This window comes from Garra rufa, chromosome 22, assembly GCF_049309525.1.
Source record: "Garra rufa chromosome 22, GarRuf1.0, whole genome shotgun sequence".
Classification (NCBI taxonomy): domain Eukaryota; kingdom Metazoa; phylum Chordata; class Actinopteri; order Cypriniformes; family Cyprinidae; genus Garra; species Garra rufa.
Window position 1 is genome coordinate 130,067 of NC_133382.1, and position 20,111 is coordinate 150,177.

At 30.2% G+C, this 20,111-nt stretch overlaps 1 protein-coding gene across 2 annotated transcripts; it reads right to left on the bottom strand.

The window, feature by feature from the left end:
- Nucleotides 1-1,646: 1,646 nt before the first annotated feature.
- Nucleotides 1,647-16,465, bottom strand: LOC141297271 (cysteine and glycine-rich protein 2). Of its 2 annotated transcripts, XM_073827663.1 has the most exons (7): nucleotides 16,401-16,465; nucleotides 15,572-15,626; nucleotides 13,104-13,224; nucleotides 10,862-11,030; nucleotides 7,592-7,721; nucleotides 4,191-4,284; nucleotides 1,647-1,860 (listed from the first exon to the last, which is right to left on the bottom strand). In XM_073827663.1, the coding sequence occupies exons 3-7, from the start codon at nucleotides 13,213-13,215 to the stop codon at nucleotides 1,784-1,786; spliced, it is 582 nt and encodes a 193-aa protein (XP_073683764.1). In that variant the 5' UTR covers nucleotides 13,216-13,224; nucleotides 15,572-15,626; nucleotides 16,401-16,465; the 3' UTR covers nucleotides 1,647-1,783. The 2 variants fall into 2 exon arrangements, with proteins under 2 accessions (XP_073683764.1, XP_073683765.1); XM_073827664.1 differs by lacking the exon at nucleotides 16,401-16,465 and having other exon boundaries at nucleotides 13,104-13,235; nucleotides 15,572-15,748.
- Nucleotides 16,466-20,111: the final 3,646 nt, after the last annotated feature.

Below are 20,111 nucleotides of genomic sequence, written 5' to 3' on the forward strand. Positions count from 1 at the left end.
AAACAATTGTTTATTTTACATTCAACATATATATATATATATATATGTAGACTTGCTACTCTATGAACCATTAACAACAGTCAAATGTGAAAGAATATTTTGCATAAAGAAAATTAACCTTATTCTTTTAGCGCCATTGTGACATTTTCCCAGATTCTCCTAAAATATTATTTTTTTTATGCTTTTACCTAATGGTAATTAATATTGTGCTTATTTGCAATGAAAATGTAACACTTAATGGTCCTCTTAAAACAGTTTACACTCTGTAAAGGGTTGAAAAACATTTTGCATCAAGAAAATTAACTCCCGGGACAATCTTTTTGTTTTTTGAAAATGAAATAAAAAAGGATTGGGACATTCTCCTAAACTCTCATTACTGTAAATGCAGTAGTCTTTTTTTTTTTTTTTCAAAAAATAAAAATTTATATTAAATATATTTAATATTTTTTTCCATTTTAATTAAAAAAAAAATGTATTAAAAAAATAAAATAAACTATATTAAATATATTTAATATAAATAAATCAATTATTTACATTTTTGGTAATGAGAATTTGGGGGGGGAAGTGTGCCTAATTGCAATGCAAATATATAACTTGATGGTCCTATAAAAATTAACACTCTATAAAGAGTTAAAAAATATTTTGCATAAAGAAAAAAACATATATTAATGGATTGGGACATTTTCCTAAAATCTCATTACTGTAAATGCAGTAGCTTTTTTTGTTGTTTTGTTTTGTTTTGTTTTGTTTTTTCATAAAAAATATATATATATTAAATATATTTAATATTTTTTCAATTTTTTGTTTTTATTATTTAAAAAAATAAAATAATAATAATAATAATAATATTTTATATATATATATAAATTATTTATAATTATGATAATGAGAATTTGGGGGGAAATTTTACCTAATGGTAATTAATATTGTGCCTATTTGCAATGAAAATATAACACTTAATGGTCCTCTAAAAACAATTGACACTCTGTAAAGTGTTAAAAAAATATTTTGCATAAAAAAAAAAAGGATTGGGACATTTTCTTAAATTCTCATTCCTGTAATGCAGTAGTTATTTTGTTGTTTTACTAAAAATACAAATTTATATTAGATATATTTAAAATAAATTATTTAAAAATAAATTATTTACATTTATGGTAATGAGAATTTAGGGAGAAATGTGCCTAAATGCAATGAAAAAATATTTTGCATAAAGAAAATGAACAATTTTTTTAGGACCATTTCATGTTTAGAGAAATTGGGGCATTCTTAAATTCTCATTACTGTAATGCAGTAGTTGTTTTACAAAAAATATAACATTATATAAAATAATTGTATATTAAATATTACATTATTTAATATAAATCATTTAAAAAGCAATGATCTGCATTTGTGGTAATAAGAGTTTAGGGAGAAATGTGAAACTCTTAATGGTCCTCAATGAACGACTAACACTCTGTAATTGATGTAAATGGTGAAAAAAAATATTTAGCATAAAGAAAAATCAACCAACCTTGAAAACTGGATTGTGACATTTTCCCAAATCCACAATAATTTATTGCATTAGAGAAAAAAATTGTAATGATAATGATAAAATAATTTAAATTAAATATTTTATATTATTGAGTACTTTAAAAAAAAATCAGAACTGGAGAGGAAATGTGCTTTATTCTCATGAAAGTATAACACTTAATGGTCCATTTCTTTATGCAAAATAATCATCTTCTTTTGAAATTACTGACACCCTTGTGTTATAATAGTAAAGAAACATACAAAGTCCTGACTATCATTGAGCGTGAACCAGAGCTCCTGCTCCCTGACCGTATCCGAATCCTTTGGGTCCGAAGTTCTTTGCATAACATGCTGAAAAACAAAAACAAAAAAGAAAATAAGCACAAATTAAGTGAATTAGTTAACAAGCTTTCAATGTGATTGCTCAAAGAGGTCAGAAAGTTCAGATGTTGCGTCATCACAACAGATTAAACGTTAACTCTTGATCGTAATTCAGGAGTTTCGGGTTAATCTAGTTATTCAGCTTTTGTTTTTGATGTTGCTCAGATAACAGTGAGCAACATGTATGTATATAACAAACAAACACGGGGATCAAATTTGCTATGCATCTTCGTTTAAGATGATTTTAAGCTGAAACTGTGATTTTTGGTGATTTCATACAATGCAAGTCAATGGCTACTGGCACTTTGACAGTCAAAAAAGCACATACAGCCAACATAAAATGAATACCCATGGCTCCTGATGATATATTGAAGTCTTAAGAAGCAAAACAATCAGTCTGTGCAAAAAAACTCAACATTATTACCTATAATCCAGAGCCTCAGGCGAACAGGGAAATTTGATTCTTTTTTTCCCTGAAATGGTTCATTTGAACAGTTGGTTTTAATGAACTGATTCAGTTCACCTGTTCATTTGCATAATCACACAATGATGTAAAGTTACACAATTATATGATTAAAGCACCTAGTTATGATGTGAAACATATACGCATATAAAGTGAATCAGAGTCGTTTCGAATCATTTCGTCAATTTAGTGACTCTTGAGCGCTGAATGAATCATTCATCATAGGATCAGATACAGCGATATTTTGACTCATTTCGAGTCTGAGTGACTGTCAGGTGTCTGAAAGTGATTTTTGATCGAGTAACTTGTAGATCTGTGTTGGTTTGAACCATGAACTGTTTCAGATGATTCAGTCTGATTTAATGAACCGATTCAACTTGTTCACCAAAATGAATCGGTTCAAAAGAATGATTCATTTGTAAAACGGACATCACTCTGGACCGTTTTCCTGAGGCTCTGGGTTACAGCTAATAATGTTGTAAATAATGTTGAGTTTCTTGCACAGACTGATCGTTTCGCTTCATAAGACCTCAATATATCATCAGGAGCCATGGGTATTAATTTTGTGCTTTCTGTATGTGCCTTTTTCACTCTCATTGTGCTGGTAGCCATTGACTTGCATTGTATGAATCACCAAGGACCAAGCTGTAAGCTAAATCTATTCTTTACTGTTCCTCTGATTAAAAAAGTAACCTACATTCATGGTTAGTTCGAATCTGATGAACTGATTCAATTAGTTCAAAAGAATCAGTTCAAAAGAATGATTCATTCATGAACCAGACATCACTCAGGAGCATTTGTCTGAGACTCTGGGTTACAGCTAATAATGTTGAGTGTCTTGCACAGACTGAACGTTTTGCTTCATAAGATCTCAATATCATCAGAAGCCATGGGTATTAATTTTGTGTTTTCTGTATGTACTTTTTTTTGACTCTCAAAGTGAAGGTAGCCATTTACTTGCATTGTATGAATCACCAAGAACCACGCCTTAAACTAAATCTATTCTTTACTGTTCATCTGACAAAAAAAAAAAAGTCACCTACACTCATGGTTCAGTTTGAATCTGATGAACTGATTCAATTAGTTCTTTAAAAAGAATCAATTCAAAAGAATGATTCATTCATGAACCAGACATCACTCCGAACCATTTTCCTGAGGCTCTGAGTTGCAGCTAATAATGTTGTAAATAATGTTGGGTTTCTTGCACAGACTGATCTTTTCGCTTCATAAGACCTCAATATATCATCAGGAGCCATGGGTATTAATTTTGTGTTTTCTGTATGTGCTTTTTTGACTCTCAAAGTGACGGTAGCCATTGACTTGCATTATATGAATCACCAAGGACCACGGTTTGGGCTAAATATATTCTTTACTGTTCCTCTGAGGAAAAAAAGTCACCTACATTTATGGTTCAGTTCGAATCTGATGAACTGATTCAATTAGTTCAAAAGAATCAGTTCAAAAGAATGATTCATTCATGAACCAGACACCATTGAGGAGCATTTGTCTGAGGCCCTGGGTTACAGGTAATAATGTTTAGTTTCTTGCACAGACTGATAGTTTTGCTACATAAGACCTCAATATATCATCAGGAGCCATGGGTATTCATTTTGTGTTGCCTGATATGCTTTTATTACTCTCAAAGTGCAGGTAGCCATTGACTTGCATTGTATGAATCACCAAGGACCACGGTTTCAGCCAAAAGTCTTCTCTACTGGCCTGAGGGTGATTGAATTAACAGCAAATTTTAATTTTTTGGGTGAACTGTCTGTTTAAATGTTGTTTATTACCACTGACCATTTAGCCAAGGAGTGTTAAACTCTTAAGTAAATCTGACCTTTGCAGTAGATTTCTCCATCTTTCTCCGTCTGAGTAGTCGACTCCAGACTTTTCCCACATTTGGCACAGCGAAAGCAGTTCTTATGCCACGGCTGGAAGACAAACACAAGAAAACCATGCCGTCGTGAAGCTCAGATAATGAAAAGATAAGTGTAACCAACTGACATCAAGTGCTTATGACTTCCTGGTGATTAAACTGAGAAAGACAAAAAGTGGACCAAATGCTTCATAGTCGGATCTGCTGAAGAGGTTTTTTGGCAGTGGATCTGTACAAGCATCTGCAAACCCTCATGAAGACATAAAGAAAGCGTCAATGGAGTTGCTGTAAACTTGAGGTGAACCCGGTGACGTCTGTGGAAATGTGTGTTAAAACTTATGAACCCAGTGACTCAAGAGTGAATAATAAAGGTGATGTAATGGTCTGTGTGTGAGATTGCAACTGAATGAGAAATTATGATCCGCATCTGATCAGTTATGCATAACACACATTATGTAATAATATACTTATTAGTGCAATATATATCAGGGTTATTATCATTAACTAAAATCATTTTTAAAAATCCATACAAATAGAGAGAAAGAGGGAGAGAGAAATAAAAAAGCATTATTTATTTTAATTTACTATATTTATTTACATTTTATGCATTTAACTACAGAGAGCGAGGGAGAGGGAAATAAAATGTATTTATTTTAATTAATTACATTTATTTACATTTTATGTTTTTAACTAGAAAGAGTGAGGGAGAGAGAAATTAATTATTTTAATTTACTATATTTAAATTTTATGTATTTAACTAGAGACAGCGAGACATTTATTTATTTTAATTTTAATATATTTATTTGAACTATGTATTTAACTAGAGAGAGAGACAGAGCGTGAGAGAAATGTATTATTTATTTTAATTTACTATATTTATTTACATTTTATGCATTTAACTACAGAGAGCGAAGGGAGAAATAAATAAAATGTATTTATTTTAATTTATTATATTTATTTACATTTTATGTATTTAACTAGAAAGAGCAAGGGAGAGAGAAATTAATTGTTTTAATTTACTATATTTAAATCTTATGTATGTAACTAGAGAGAGCATGAAATTTATTTATTTAGATTTTAATATATTTATTTAAACTATGTATTTAACTAGAGAGAGAGACAGAGAGCGTGAGAGAAATGTATTATTTATTTTAATTTACTATATTTATTTACATTTTATGCATTTAAGTAGAAATAGTGAGGAAAATAAATTTATTTATTTTAATTTACTATATTTATTTACATTTTATGTATTTAACTAGAAAGAGCGAGGGAGAGAGAAATTAATTGTTTTAATTTACTATATTTAAATCTTATGTGTTTAACTAGAGAGCGAGACATTTATTTTAATTTGATGTATTTAACTAGAGGGAGAGAGAGAGTGTGAGAGATGTATTAATTATTTTAATTTACTATATTTAAATTTTATGTATTTAACTAGAGAGAGTGAGAAATTTATTTTAAATGTAATATATTTATTTGAATTTTATGTATTTAACTAGAGAGATAGACAGAGAGAAATTTATTATTTATTTTAATTTACTATATTTATTTTAATTTTATGCATTTAACTACAGAGAGTGATGAAGAGAGAAATAAAATGTATTTATTTTAATTTATTATATTTATTTACATTTTATGCATTTAACTACAGAGAGCGAGGGAGAAATAAATAAAATGTATTTATTTTAATTTATTATATTTATTTACATTTTATGTATTTAACTAGAAAGAGTGAGGGAGAGAGAAATTAATTATTTTAATTTACTATATTTAAATCTTATGTATTTAACTAGAGAGAGAGACAGAGAGCGTGAGAGAAATTTACTATTTATTTTAATTTACTATATTTATTTACAATTAATGTATTTAAGTAGAAATAGTGAGGGAAATAAATTTATTTATTTTAATTTACTATATTTATTTACATTTTATGCATTTAACTAGAGAGTGAGACATTTATTTATTTTAATTTACTATATTTATTTACATCTTATGTATTTAAGAAAGGGTGAGAGAGAATTTTTTAAATTTAAATTAACAACATTTATTTACATTTTATGCATTTAAGTAGAAAGAGCAAAGGAGAGAGAAACGTATTATTTATTTTAATTTACTATATTTAAATTTCATGCATTTAACTAGAGAGAGCAAGGGAGAAAGAATTTATTATTTTAATTTTTATTTATTTTAATTTTAATGTGTTTAACTAAAGAGAACGAGGGAGAGAGAAATAAAATGTATTAATTTTATTTTACTATATTTAAATTTTATGTATTTAACTAGAAAAGGCTAGGGAGAGATTAATTTATTTTAATGTACTATATTTATTATAGTAAATACTATACTATATAAATTTACTATATTAAATTTTATGTATTTAGAGAGAAAGAGAGAAACATTTATTTATTGTTAATTATTTTTAGTTTTTGTTGTTGTTTTTTTAATATTTTAATACTAATAGTTAAAAGCTCATCTAAACAAAAATGAGAAATATTTCCTTGGCAAGAAGCGGAAATGAATCTGATCAGTTAGACATAACACACATTTAATAATATTATATTTATTTGTTGAATATATATATATATATATATATATATCAGGGTTATCGTCATTAACTGAAACCATTTTTTTTTCAATCATTACTTAAATACACATAACACATAAATAGAAATTTAACCAGATTTATAAAATGTAAAAATCTAAAAATATATAGAATAACAATATATATTAATTCATAATTGCATTATATTTTTTATTATATTTATTTACATTTACCCAAATCAAAATGTTATCAATTTTAGATTTCACTTCTGCATTAGAGAGATTTGTCTATATAGTTTATTTATTTGTATTTATTAGTTTTAGTTATTTTAATACTAAAAAGCTAAATGAGAATTAAGTTTAAGTAATTAAGTTTTTTTAATAATGTTTTTATTGTTTTAGTTCTGATAAATTACAGATAAATGTTAAAATAATATTATAAATTTATTACATATACTATATTTTTAACAAAAACTGGGAGTGATGATATGGCTACATTATTTTTTAAAGCATTTTAATTAAGTTAGGGTTTGTTTTTTGGTTTTTTAATTACATTAGATCAATTATATTGAATCCCTGTCCCCATGCTTAAAATAAAACACTGATCTAGATCAACAAATATCAAGAAACCTTAATAAACATGTTTCCAAATTCACTAAATATTTGAGATAATTTCTTCGAGTGTCAGTGTGATTGGAAACTGTTTGCTCTTATTGCTGTAGCAATGTACTACATTAACATTAAGTGCATAAAGAAAGTAAACGCTGTTGACTCAAAAATGTGTTTAATGTCCAATTGTTGCCCTCGAATCGTCTCACCTTCCCAGCGCTCATCACTTTCTCTGCGGCGTACACTGACTCTCCACAGCGAGCGCACTTCTCCGAGCCGCCGAACTTCTGTGCGAACTTGGACGGGTTTGGGTTGGTGGTGGGTCGGTGAGTTTGTGTTCTGGTGGGAGACAGAGAGGTCAGATGCTGTTTTCTGGAGCGCAGCCTAACGAGGGGCCCTCAATGAGCCGCTTTGTGTCGGGTCGGTATGAAGAGGGCGCCTGCGGTCTGTACAGGAGCTCTGCTTACATAATAGATTCTTTCATAACAATAATCACCTGACGGCGAGCAGGAACACACCAGAGCACGGATTTGCCTTCAGAACAAAGTGACTTCACAAAATCCTCTAGGAATCTTATAATAATACACTACTGCTGTGCAAACTTTGGAATAAATCAGATTTTCTGCTTTGCAAGGCTGCGTTTATTTGATCAGAAATACTGTAAAATTATGAAAAAATATTAAGATTTTTTTTTTTTTTTTTTTTTTTAAAGATTTAATTTTGGCCTTTATTATAATAGGACTATGGAAGCCCGTTTCCGCCAGGTCAGAAAAAAGTCCATGCCTTAAAAAAAAGAAATTATGACTTACTTAAATCATAATTACGAGATAAAAAGTCGGAATTATGACTTTAAAAGTTATAATTATGAGATACAAAGTCGAAATTATGAGATAAAAAGTCGAAATTATGAGATAAAAAGTCGAAATTATGACTTAAGTCATAAATAAGAGATAAAAAGTCGAAATTATGACATACTTAAGTGATAATCACGAGATAAAAAGTCGAAATTATGACTTTAAAAGTTATAATTATGAGATACAAAGTCGAAATTATGAGATACAAAGTCGAAATTATGAGATAAAAAGTCGAAATTATGACTTAAGTCATAAATAAGAGATAAAAAGTCGAAATTATGACATACTTAAGTGATAATCACGAGATAAAAAGTCGAAATTATGACTTTAAAAGTTATAATTATGAGATACAAAGTCGAAATTATGAGATACAAAGTCGAAATTATGAGATAAAAAGTCGAAATTATGACTTAAGTCATAAATAAGAGATAAAAAGTCGAAATTATGACATACTTAAGTGATAATCACGAGATAAAAAGTCGAAATTATGACTTTAAAAGTTATAATTATGAGATACAAAGTCGAAATTATGAGATACAAAGTCGAAATTATGAGATAAAAAGTCGAAATTATGACTTAAGTCATAAATAAGAGATAAAAAGTCGAAATTATGACATACTTAAGTGATAATCACGAGATAAAAAGTCGAAATTATGACTTACTATGTCGAAATTATGACTTGTGTGTACTGAACTTGGAGCTCCAAACTGTTTTAAGCCAAGGTAATTCGTTGTGGAATGTCCGTTTATCATTAGAACACTCCTGGAAACGGAACTTCAAAGGCGTATGGCGAATCATCTGATTCAAAACGGAAAGCTTCAAGTGGTCATGTGATCAATGTGTTTAAGTCATAATTTCGACTTTTTAATCTCGTAATTATGACTTAAGTAAGTCATAATTTCGACTTTGTATCTCATAATTATGACTTTTAAAGTCATAATTTCGACATATTCATAATTTCGACTTTTTATCTCGTAATTACGACTTAAGTATGTCATAATTTTGACTTTTTAAGGCATGGATTTTTTTTTCTGACCTGGCGGTAACAGGCTTCCATATAGGACAGGAAACTAAGTGGGAGAGAGATAGGGGGCAGGATCGGTAAAGGTCCTCGAGTCGGGATTCGAACACGGGACGCCCAGAGCGCAACAGTGCTATATGTCGGCGCGCTAACCACAGGGCTATCGGCGCCAATAAAATGTTACGATTTAAAACAACAGATTTCTATGTGAATATATTTTGAAATGTAATTTATTTCTGTGAGCAAAGCTGAATTTTCAGCATCATTAATGCAGTCTTCAGTGTCACATGATCCTTTAGAAATCATTCTAATTGTTTGATTATTATTATTATCAGTGTTGAAAACAGTTGTGCTACTTCATTTTTTAGTGCAAACTGATACATTACTATTCAAAGGTTTGGGTTTAGTAAGATTAAGAAGGAAAAAAATAAGAAAATAATACTTTTATTTAGCAATGATGCATTATACTGATCAAAAGTGACAGTGAAGACACTTGAAATGTTATAAAGATGATGGTTTTCACAAAAATATGAACATAGTTTTGAATAATGATTAATGATTTCTGAAGGATCATGTGATACTGAAGACTGGTGCATCACAGGAATAAATCATTTTTTTAAATATATTCATAGAATAATATTTCTGAATTTTCTGTATTTTTGATCGTATAAAATGCAGCCCTGATGAGAAAAGGAAAAAAATACAATAAAATAAACATCATGGCATGGCATTAGGTGAATTTGATCTGGACATATTGTCGTAAAATTAACAAAAAATAATAAAATAAAATACAAAATAAAACATATAAAAAAAATACAATAAAATAAACAATTATACAATAGAATAAAATAAATTTTGGAGGAAAAACATGGCATGTCATTGGGCGAATTTGGTCTGGACATATTATCGTAAGATTTACATAAAATAATAAAAAAATAAAATACAAAATAAAAAAAATACAATAAAATAAACAACTATACAATAAAATAAAATAAATTTGAAGGGAAAACATGCCATATCATTGGCCGAATTTGATCTGGACATATTGGCGTAAAATGTACATAAAATAATCAAATAAAATAAAATAAAAAATATTTAAAAAATGTAATAAAATAAGAAATTTGAAGGGAAAACATGGCATGTCACTGGACGAATTTGATCTGGACATATTCTCTAAAGATTTACATAAAATAATAAAAATAAAATAAAATCAGCATATTAGAACGATTTCTGAAGGATCATGTGACACTGAAGACTGCAGTAATGATGCTGAAAATTCAGCTTTGCATCACAGGAATAAATTATTTTTTAAAATATAAAATCACATAGAAAACAGACATTTAAAACTTAAATAATATTTCACAATTATTCCGTATTTTTGATCAAACAGATGCAGCCTTGATGAGAATAAAAGAACATTTTTTTCAAAAATTCATATTTATTCCAAACATTTGATAAACACATAAGCAATACATTATGTGCATACCATTCATTATTTCACACAGACTGCATTATAATATAGTTAGTGTATAATAAGTATATATAAGTAATATATATAGTGTATATCCACCATATGAACAACAATGAAAGATGCAAACACTTACTCTTCTGGCTTGATGCCCAATCTCTCTCCACGGTCCATGTTGAGCGTTCCTGCTCCCTGACCGTAGCCGTATCCTTTTGGGCCGTACTTTTTACCGTAGCAGGACTTGCAGTAGATTTCCTGGTCATGAATAGCCAACGTAGTGCTGTCTAAACCTTTTCTACAGACCACTGGAAGAGAGAAAACACTTATTTTACACTTACTGTAGGAAATAAGTGCTGCTTTCCCATGCAAAACTCAGGTTTTAAATGAATTTTAATATGTTATGCATCAAGTATGCAAGTAGGAAGAATAATAATAGTCATGCCACCAATAATAATCATTTTAACCCCATGATTAGAGGCTAGAATGCATGTGTTTATCATGCATTTTGTCAGCTGATTTTGTCTTAGCATGGGACATTGTGATGGAGAAACAAACATGATTCAACAGCATGAAGGTTAACGCCCTTTACTATTCATTCAGCTGTGCAAAACATCCCTGAACTCCATCATTCTCGTTATGCATCCCGTAATAACGCTAGGTGACTGTCCACATTTGACCACCGAGATCCTGCAGAGTCCATTAAAAAGTTTAGTCATAGAGGAAATGCGGTGAAAACACAGACAGAGAGACAGATGGCTTTCAGCGCTCATTAACTCATCATCGTCTCGTTGCGAACAGAATGGCTTTTGTGGCCCACAGCAAATAAACACCGCTCATGTGGGCCGCATTGTTTTTGTTGATTTGGTAGCAAAGCACTAATGTGAAGCATGTGCATTCAGCCGTAGTGAGATCGCACAAAAACAGCTCAGAGTGTTTAATAAACGCAGCACTGGTGTTTGGACAGGTCACTGCAGGGCAAATGAAGTCAGAAAAATATAGCTGAATATTGAGGAATTTTAATTTTAATACCTCACTTGTGACAAAATCTGCCCAGTTTGTGTAACTTCAAATTCCAAAAAATAATTTTCCCAAAAATATTTTGCCTTAAGAAAAGGCCATTTAAATTACTATAAGCACTGCATTTTTGCAACAGAATCATTTATAGAAATTTATATTCATTTTTATATTTTTAAAACCATCAAGTATATTGCTATTAATTTTTTTAATTATTATTATTTATTAATTTTTTGCAGTAATGTGAGTCACCCATAAAACTACTGGTTATTACAAATAAAATAAAATACAAACAAAAAAAATATAATAATCAATTATAAAAATAAATAAATAAATACATTTAAATAAATAATGCATAAATAAAGCAGCATATATATAATGCTTTTTATTTATATACATTTTTGTATTTTATATTGTTATAATTATTAAGTATACATCTGCGGATTTATTTATCATTTATTTATAAAAAAAATCAAGTAATGTGAACCACCATTGGAACTAATGGCCATTACAAACAAAATAAAATAAAATAAAATAAAATAATAAAGCAGCAATTATATAATCCTTTTTTATTTATGTACATTTTTGTATTTTATAGTGTTATAACTATTAGCTATACATTTGCAGATTTATTTATTTATTTGAATCACCATCAGAATTAATAGCCATTACAAATAAAATAAAATAAAATAAAATAATGCATAAATAAAGCAGCAATTATATTATATAATACTTTATATTTATATACATTTTGGTATTTTATATTGTTATAACCATTAAATATACATTTGCGGATTCATTTATTTATTTTCCCAAGTAATGTGAATCACCATCTGAACTAATAGCAAAATAAATCAAATAAAATAAAATAATGAATAAATAAAGCAGCATTTATATAATCCTTTATATTTATATATATTTTTATATTTTAGATTATTATAACCATCAAGTATACATTTGCGGATTTGTTAATTTATTATTTATTTAATTATTTATTTTTTCCAAGTTATGTGAAGCACCATCAGAGCTAATGGCAAAATAAAATAAAATAAATACATAAATAAATAAAATAAAATATTTGCATATTTATACAATTAAATAAAACAAAATAAATTTGGAGGAAAAACATGCCATGCCATGCCATTATACGTGCTTAATTTTTTTACTTTTCTGGACATATTGTAAAATTTACATAAAATAAAATAAAAAATAAAATAAATATTTGGAGGGAAAACTTGCTCAACTGTCATGAAAATAAAGGCTCTGCTGCTTTCTTTTTTCCTTTGATTTTGGGGTCAAATTTGGTCTGGACATACCATCATGAGATTCACCTGAACAGTAAAGAGTTTGCACATTTGACTTACTGCAGAGGAAGCAGCACTTGTGAAAACTCCTCCCGTCACACTGGACCTCTTCAGCGTGGTACACCATCCCCCGGCAGGCGCCACATTTGTTTCCTCCACCCCAGTTTGGCATGATGAATAACTGTGAAGAGACTAAATAAAATTAACTGAGTAGCATGGCTTTAAAAGGATACAAAGTTCAAAGGTCAACCTCAGGAAAATGTCCAGGTGTGCTGGATGTCTACAGGTGTGTTGTGAAGTGCTTCACTATTTATGACCACATACTGGGACTTTAAATGTCCATAAAAACCCACTTCACCCGTCTGGACTAATAAAGGCAAACTAGAGACGGTAAACACCCTGGAGACAGACGTCTGGAGACCCCGATATCAAAACACACAAGACCACCAGGAGCTACAAGACAATGGAGAGCCAAACAAACCCAATAAGTCTTTTGTTAAAGGGACAATGTGTGGAAGTAAAAGGCAAAACAATCATGAATAAAACAGCAGGGTCATTTCAATTTGCTCAGTTGTTCTAGTCAAATTAAAATGATATCAGAGCTCGCCAACATTCAATATTCAAATAAAATGGCTAAGCACTCATACAAGTCATCGCTTCAACTTTCCAGGAAAACGTGAGCTGTTCTCTATAAAATGACATCAGATTTCAGAATATAATTGAATGAAGCATGAAAAGTGATTACAGACTGAACACATGTCCAGACATGAGGGAGAACAATCAAGCATCTCAAAGCCTCAGAGTTTCCTCAAACTAATATAATTATTCATATGTGAATGCATGCGTGTGTCTTACATGGAGATATTCACTGTTAAAGACTACTAATATTTGTGTGCACCTCAGGACATTAGTAAAAGAGCCATAAATTGCATGATAATACCAATGTTTTGAACACTAGCATCATGGAGAATTAATATTAGATTCTATAGAGGTCTGCAATACAACTTTTTTTGTAAGTGCATTGAATAGTTTAGGAAAATGAATTGCACCAATCATGCAAATTGCATATTTATCGATGAGGAACATTTGTTCCGCTTGCATGTTTATGTAACTTACATTTTAACTTCCAGGTAAATATTAAACAGGTAGGTACTAAATATAAACGCATTAAACGTAAATATTAAACATAAATATTAAATAAGCAAAAAATGTAAATATAGTAAATATTTATATAAATAAATATATATAAGGTTTTAAGGATTATTGTGTCAAATTTTAAGTTAATTTATTAATTTTAAATACTTGTAAACACTTTTACCCACTCTAAACTTGTTGATGTTTATCGTGTTTCCTAACTTTTAATCCAATTGTAATGAAAGATTTCACCAGAAGAATGACCCTGATTCAATAGAAAACGTATTTTGGGCTCAATAATTAATATTTTATGTACATTTTAACTCCCAGGTAAATATTAAACAGGTAGATACTGCATATAAACACATTTAATGTAAATATTAAAGACATAAATATTAAACAAGCCAAAAAAATAAGTAAATATAAAGCAGTGCTTCTTTCATGAGGTTCTAAGGTTTATTGTCAATTTTAAGTATCACAACTAATTCATTCATTCATTTTAAATACTTTTAAACAGTTTTAAACACTCTAAACAAATTTCTTATTGATGTGTATTGTGTTTCCTAATTTTTAATCCAACTGTACTGAAAGTTATCACCAGAAGAATGACCTCAATTCAATATAATACGCATTTTGGGCTCAATAATTAAAAGTTTATGTACATTTTAAGTCCCAGGTAAATAATAAACAGGTAGGTACTAAATATATACACTTTTAATCCAACTGTAAAGAAAGACATGACCTCGATTCAATATAAAACGCATTTTGAGCTCAATAATTACAATTTTCTGCACATTTAAACTGCCAGGTAAATTTTAAATGGGTAGATAAATAATACATATAAACACATTAAACGTAGATATTAAACAAACATAAACAAAAACACTTTCACCCACTCTAAGCTATCTTCTTATTAATGTTTAGCGTTTTTCCTAGCTTTTAATTCAACTGCAAAGAAAATACGTCACCCGAAGAATGACCTCGATTCAATATAAAACGCATTTTGGGCTCAATAATTCAAATTTTATATACGTTTTAACTCCCAGGTAAATATTAAACAGTTAGATACTACATATAAACACATTAAGTAGTACTGCTTATTGTATGAGGTTTTGAGGTTTATTGCGTCAATTATAAGTATTGCGACAAATGAATTTATTCATTTTAAGTACTTTTAAACACATTAACGCACTCGAAACGAACTTCTTGTTAATGTTTAGCAGAGTTTCCTAACTTTTATTCCAAATTTTGAGAATGAGATCACCAGAAGAATGACCTCGATTCAATATAAAACGCATTTTGTGCTTAATAATTAAAATAAAGCTTCTCATACAGACACTCTGTCTCTTTAACACGCGGTTCTAGAGCCTACGATGCTGTTTAAACGCTCCTACCTGAGTTCTCACGTGTTTCCAGCAGATTCCCAGACTGCTCCAGTGTGTGCGAAGACTTCAGCAAACAGGGTGGAATGTCATCACGAAATTATAGAGGAAGAAAGGAGGAGTGTTTTAGACACACACACACACACACACACACACACACACACACACACACACACACACACACACACACACACACAAACCTGCCCTCACCCTGATGACGGCACCATTACACAAATACAGCGTGTTACTTTACGTACTTGACGTACATTATTAGTGTGCTGAGTCAAGAATTTATGCTTCACTTAAACTTTTAAAAACTTAAAAATATACTCTACCGTTCAAAAGTTTGGGGTCAGTAAGACTTGTAATAGTCTTTAAAGACTTTATGCTCATTAAGGCTGCATTTAAAATACAGAAGAAAAAAAAAAACAGTAATATTGCAAAATGTTTTTACAATATAAAATAATGTTTTTTTTTTTATTATTTTAACATACTTTAAAATAGAATTTATTCCTGTGATGAAAAGCTGATTTTTTATCAGCTGTTACTCCAGTCTGTAGTGTCACATGATCCTTCAGAAATCATTCTGCTGATTTATTATTAGAGTGACCAATGTTGGATAATATCAACAGTTGTGCTGCCAAATATTTTTTGGAACCTGTGATTTTTTTTTTCAGGATTCTTTCATAAATGACAAGTTTAAAAAGTACAGTGTTTATTCAAAATAAATAAAAGTATTAATTTCTTTTTTTTTAAAAACAATAAAAATGTACTGACCCCGAACTTTTGAACGGTAGTGTATATATTTATATGCATAAATGTACACAATGAGAATACTTACAGTCTAAGTTCTTTGTGCAGTGAAAGTATAAACACTCACTGAGATGCTCCACTGTTGAGTGTCTGTTTATCTTAAACCCTTTTAAAATGAGGCTTTGTTAGGTGTTTGTTACTCCCATATTGATTTATGCTGCCTGTTATGTGTTATCAGACTTGCCTGATAAGATTAATGATATTTTCTGTAATGCTTACCATTCTAAATAGATGTGGTAAGCATCATTTTATCAAGAGAATCATTTTTGCCAAGAACGTGTTCTGATAGTGAACATCAAAAGTCATGCCATGTATGTATTTACACAGTTTTATATGACCAAAATTTGAGATGCTTGATTGTTCTCCCTCATGTCTGGACATGTGTTATAATATACAAATATACCCGTGCTACTTAAGACTTTTGTGGTCCAGGCTCACATATAGACTATATGAATATATAAAAGATTATTTTTGTTTGACTAGTGTTCTGGCAAGGTTCTCTCAACGTTATGGACAAACGTTCCTCCAGTAATGTTAATAGAACATTGTTCACATTTATCTGGTCTTTAATAAAGCTTTTAAAATGGTAGCACAAAATTTTTTTATTTAATGTTTACTCTTTCTGAAACATTTTAGTTGGATGTTCGTCTAGCATTTTTCAAATGTTACTAATTGTTTCAGAATGTGCAGAAACATTGAAAAGTAACATTCCGTAACATAATGTCGTAAAATTCTAAAATAGAATGTTAAATATGTTTTAGAACATTTAAAAACTGGATGTTTTGAACGTTCAGAGAACATTCAGAAATAATGTTTTCATAACTCACTTGGAACATTATAAAAACGTTTTTAGAACATATTTGTGACCCTGGACCACAAAACCAGTCAGAAGGGTCAATTTTTTTCTAAATAAATAAGCTTTCCATTGATGCATGGTTTGTTAGAATAGCTAAATATTTTAAAACTATTTGAAAATCTGGAATCTAAGAGTGCAAAAAAATCAAAATATTGAGTAAATCGCCTTTAAACTGTCCAAATTAAGTTCTTAGAAATGCATATTACTGATCAAAAATGGGGCATATTTATGATAGATACAACCATTTAAAAAATCAGGAATCTAAGGGTGCAAATATTGAGAAAATCACCTTTAAAGCTTTCCAAATGAAGTTGTTATATGCATATCACTAATCAAAAATGAAGTTTTGATATATTTACGGTAAGAAATTTACAAAATATCTTAATGGAACATGACCTTAACTTAATATCCTAATGATTTTTGGCATGAAATAAATTTTTTTAAATTTTGACCCATACAATGCTACTTACAACTTGGTTTTGTGGTCCAGGGTCACATATTTTTGTTAGCTGGGAAAGGCCCCAAGCAGAAAATTGCACATAATGCACATGTAATATGAATAATGTTGACGGTTCCACCATAACACACAGACAGGCATCATTAATTATACTAATTAACCGAGCGTTGAGGACAGGTTAATTCTGCGGTGTGTGAGGTGTGGCAGTAAAAGAATGTGTGTGGGAGAGCGGCCTGATGAATGACTCATTAAACCCATGAAGAAATCCACTCCTGTAATTACCCAGCATGCATCACTTGTCGTTTTGGGAGCTGATACACTTTGACATCAATAAGGCTGACCCCAGCAAATATTTGAACACTGAATGTCACTGTATAAACATACAATACTAAGCCCAGGGTCATTTATTTGCACACTTTTCAGGCTGAAAAACAAGTTTGTTAAGTTCAAATCAAATGATAAAACAATATGAAAATGGTACTGTGCACATTGAGTATTTTGATTAATTTATGAGTAATAATACAACAGTACAGAAGTACGCTGTCATTTCTTCCAGTTTCTTCATCCAGGCCTTCATCTGGAATGCACATAAGACCAAACGTTGGAATTTATAGTGAACGGCACAAGATTGGAAAGAAAGAGGGAATGAAAAACAGATGTAGCATTCTGTCCCTCCTCCTTTTATGGTAAAACTGGACTGTAGCTGAGGAATGGCACGTGCCTGAGAAATTCAAACATAAGACTTGCTTATTTAGGTTTCCGTGCATGTGTCTGTTTCTGACGTGAGCTGTTTTACCCATGAAAGAGCTTCTGGAATGCCATCAGCTGCTTGATATAGCTCATTCAGACTGTGCCTTGAGCCATATTTGCGCATATCCACAGCATTTGGTTCATTTTGTGTCAATTTTTGGAGAACTCAGTAGTATTTTCTAAGGTTTACTGGCCTGTTAATGAGAAAATGCAGGTTATTCCTCTTTATAATGTTGATAAAATGGGTTGCCAGGTGTATTTGTGTGCAAACAGCATTAATGAACGTTGACATGTCGCCAAGCGCTAAATGTGTGCATCTAGATTGGATAATTATACAAAACAATAATACAGACCACACACACTTCTAATTAGGGTGTTTGCTAACGCCTGCTCACTATTATTAATGCGCTCACAGTGGTTTGAATAACTCTTAACCATAGGAATTTAACCTAATTGTAATTCTTGTTAAAATGGCAGACAATAGACTGTAGCTACTTAGGTTAGACGCCATATTGTATTTAACACGGATGAATACGAAACTGTGAGGGAGAGGTTTATAGTATTTTATAATGGTACGAAGTCACGTAATTTTTACAACCCACAACTTTCAAACTATTTTAAGGACTTTTTGACAACTTAAACCTAAGTGTAATTCTTGTTAAATATTGGTCTTAAATGCATAGACTGTACTCAAACGCGGATGAATACGAAACTGTGAGGGAGAGGTTTATAGTATTTTATAATGGTAGCCTACGAAGTCACGTAATTTTTACAACCCACAACTTTCAAACTATTTTAAGGAGTTTTTGACAACTTAAACCTAAGTGTAATTCTTGTTAACTATCGGACTTAAATGCAAAGAAAATGGCAGACAATACAGACCATACTCAAACGCGGATGAATACGAAACTGTGAGGGAGCTGAGGTTTATAGTATTTTATAATGGTACGAAGTCACGTAATTTTTACAACCCACAACTTTCAAACTATTTTAAGGAGTTTTTGACAATTTAAACCTAAGTGTAATTCTTGTTAAATATCGGACTTAAATGCATAGACCGTACTCAAACGCGGATGAATACGAAACTGTGAGGGAGAGGTTTATAGTATTTTATAATGGTAGCCTACGAAGTCACGTAATTTTTACAACCCACAACTTTCAAACTATTTTAAGGAGTTTTTGACAACTTAAACCTAAGTGTAATTCTTGTTAACTATTGGACTTAAATGCAAAGAAAATGGCAGACAATACAGACCATACTCAAACGCGGATGAATACGAAACTGTGAGGGAGAGGTTTATAGTATTTTATAATGGTACGAAGTCACGTAATTTTTACAACCCACAACTTTCAAAACAATTTTAAGGAGTTTTTGACAACTTAAACCTAAGTGTAATTCTTGTTAAATATCGGACTTAAATGCATAGACCGTACTCAAACGCGGATGAATACGAAACTGTGAGGGAGAGGTTTATAGTATTTTATAATGGTAGCCTACGAAGTCACGTAATTTTTACAACCCACAACTTTCAAACTATTTTAAGGAGTTTTTGACAACTTAAACCTAAGTGTAATTCTTGTTAAATATCGGACTTAAATGCATAGACCGTACTCAAACGCGGATGAATACGAAACTGTGAGGGAGAGGTTTATAGTATTTTATAATGGTAGCCTAC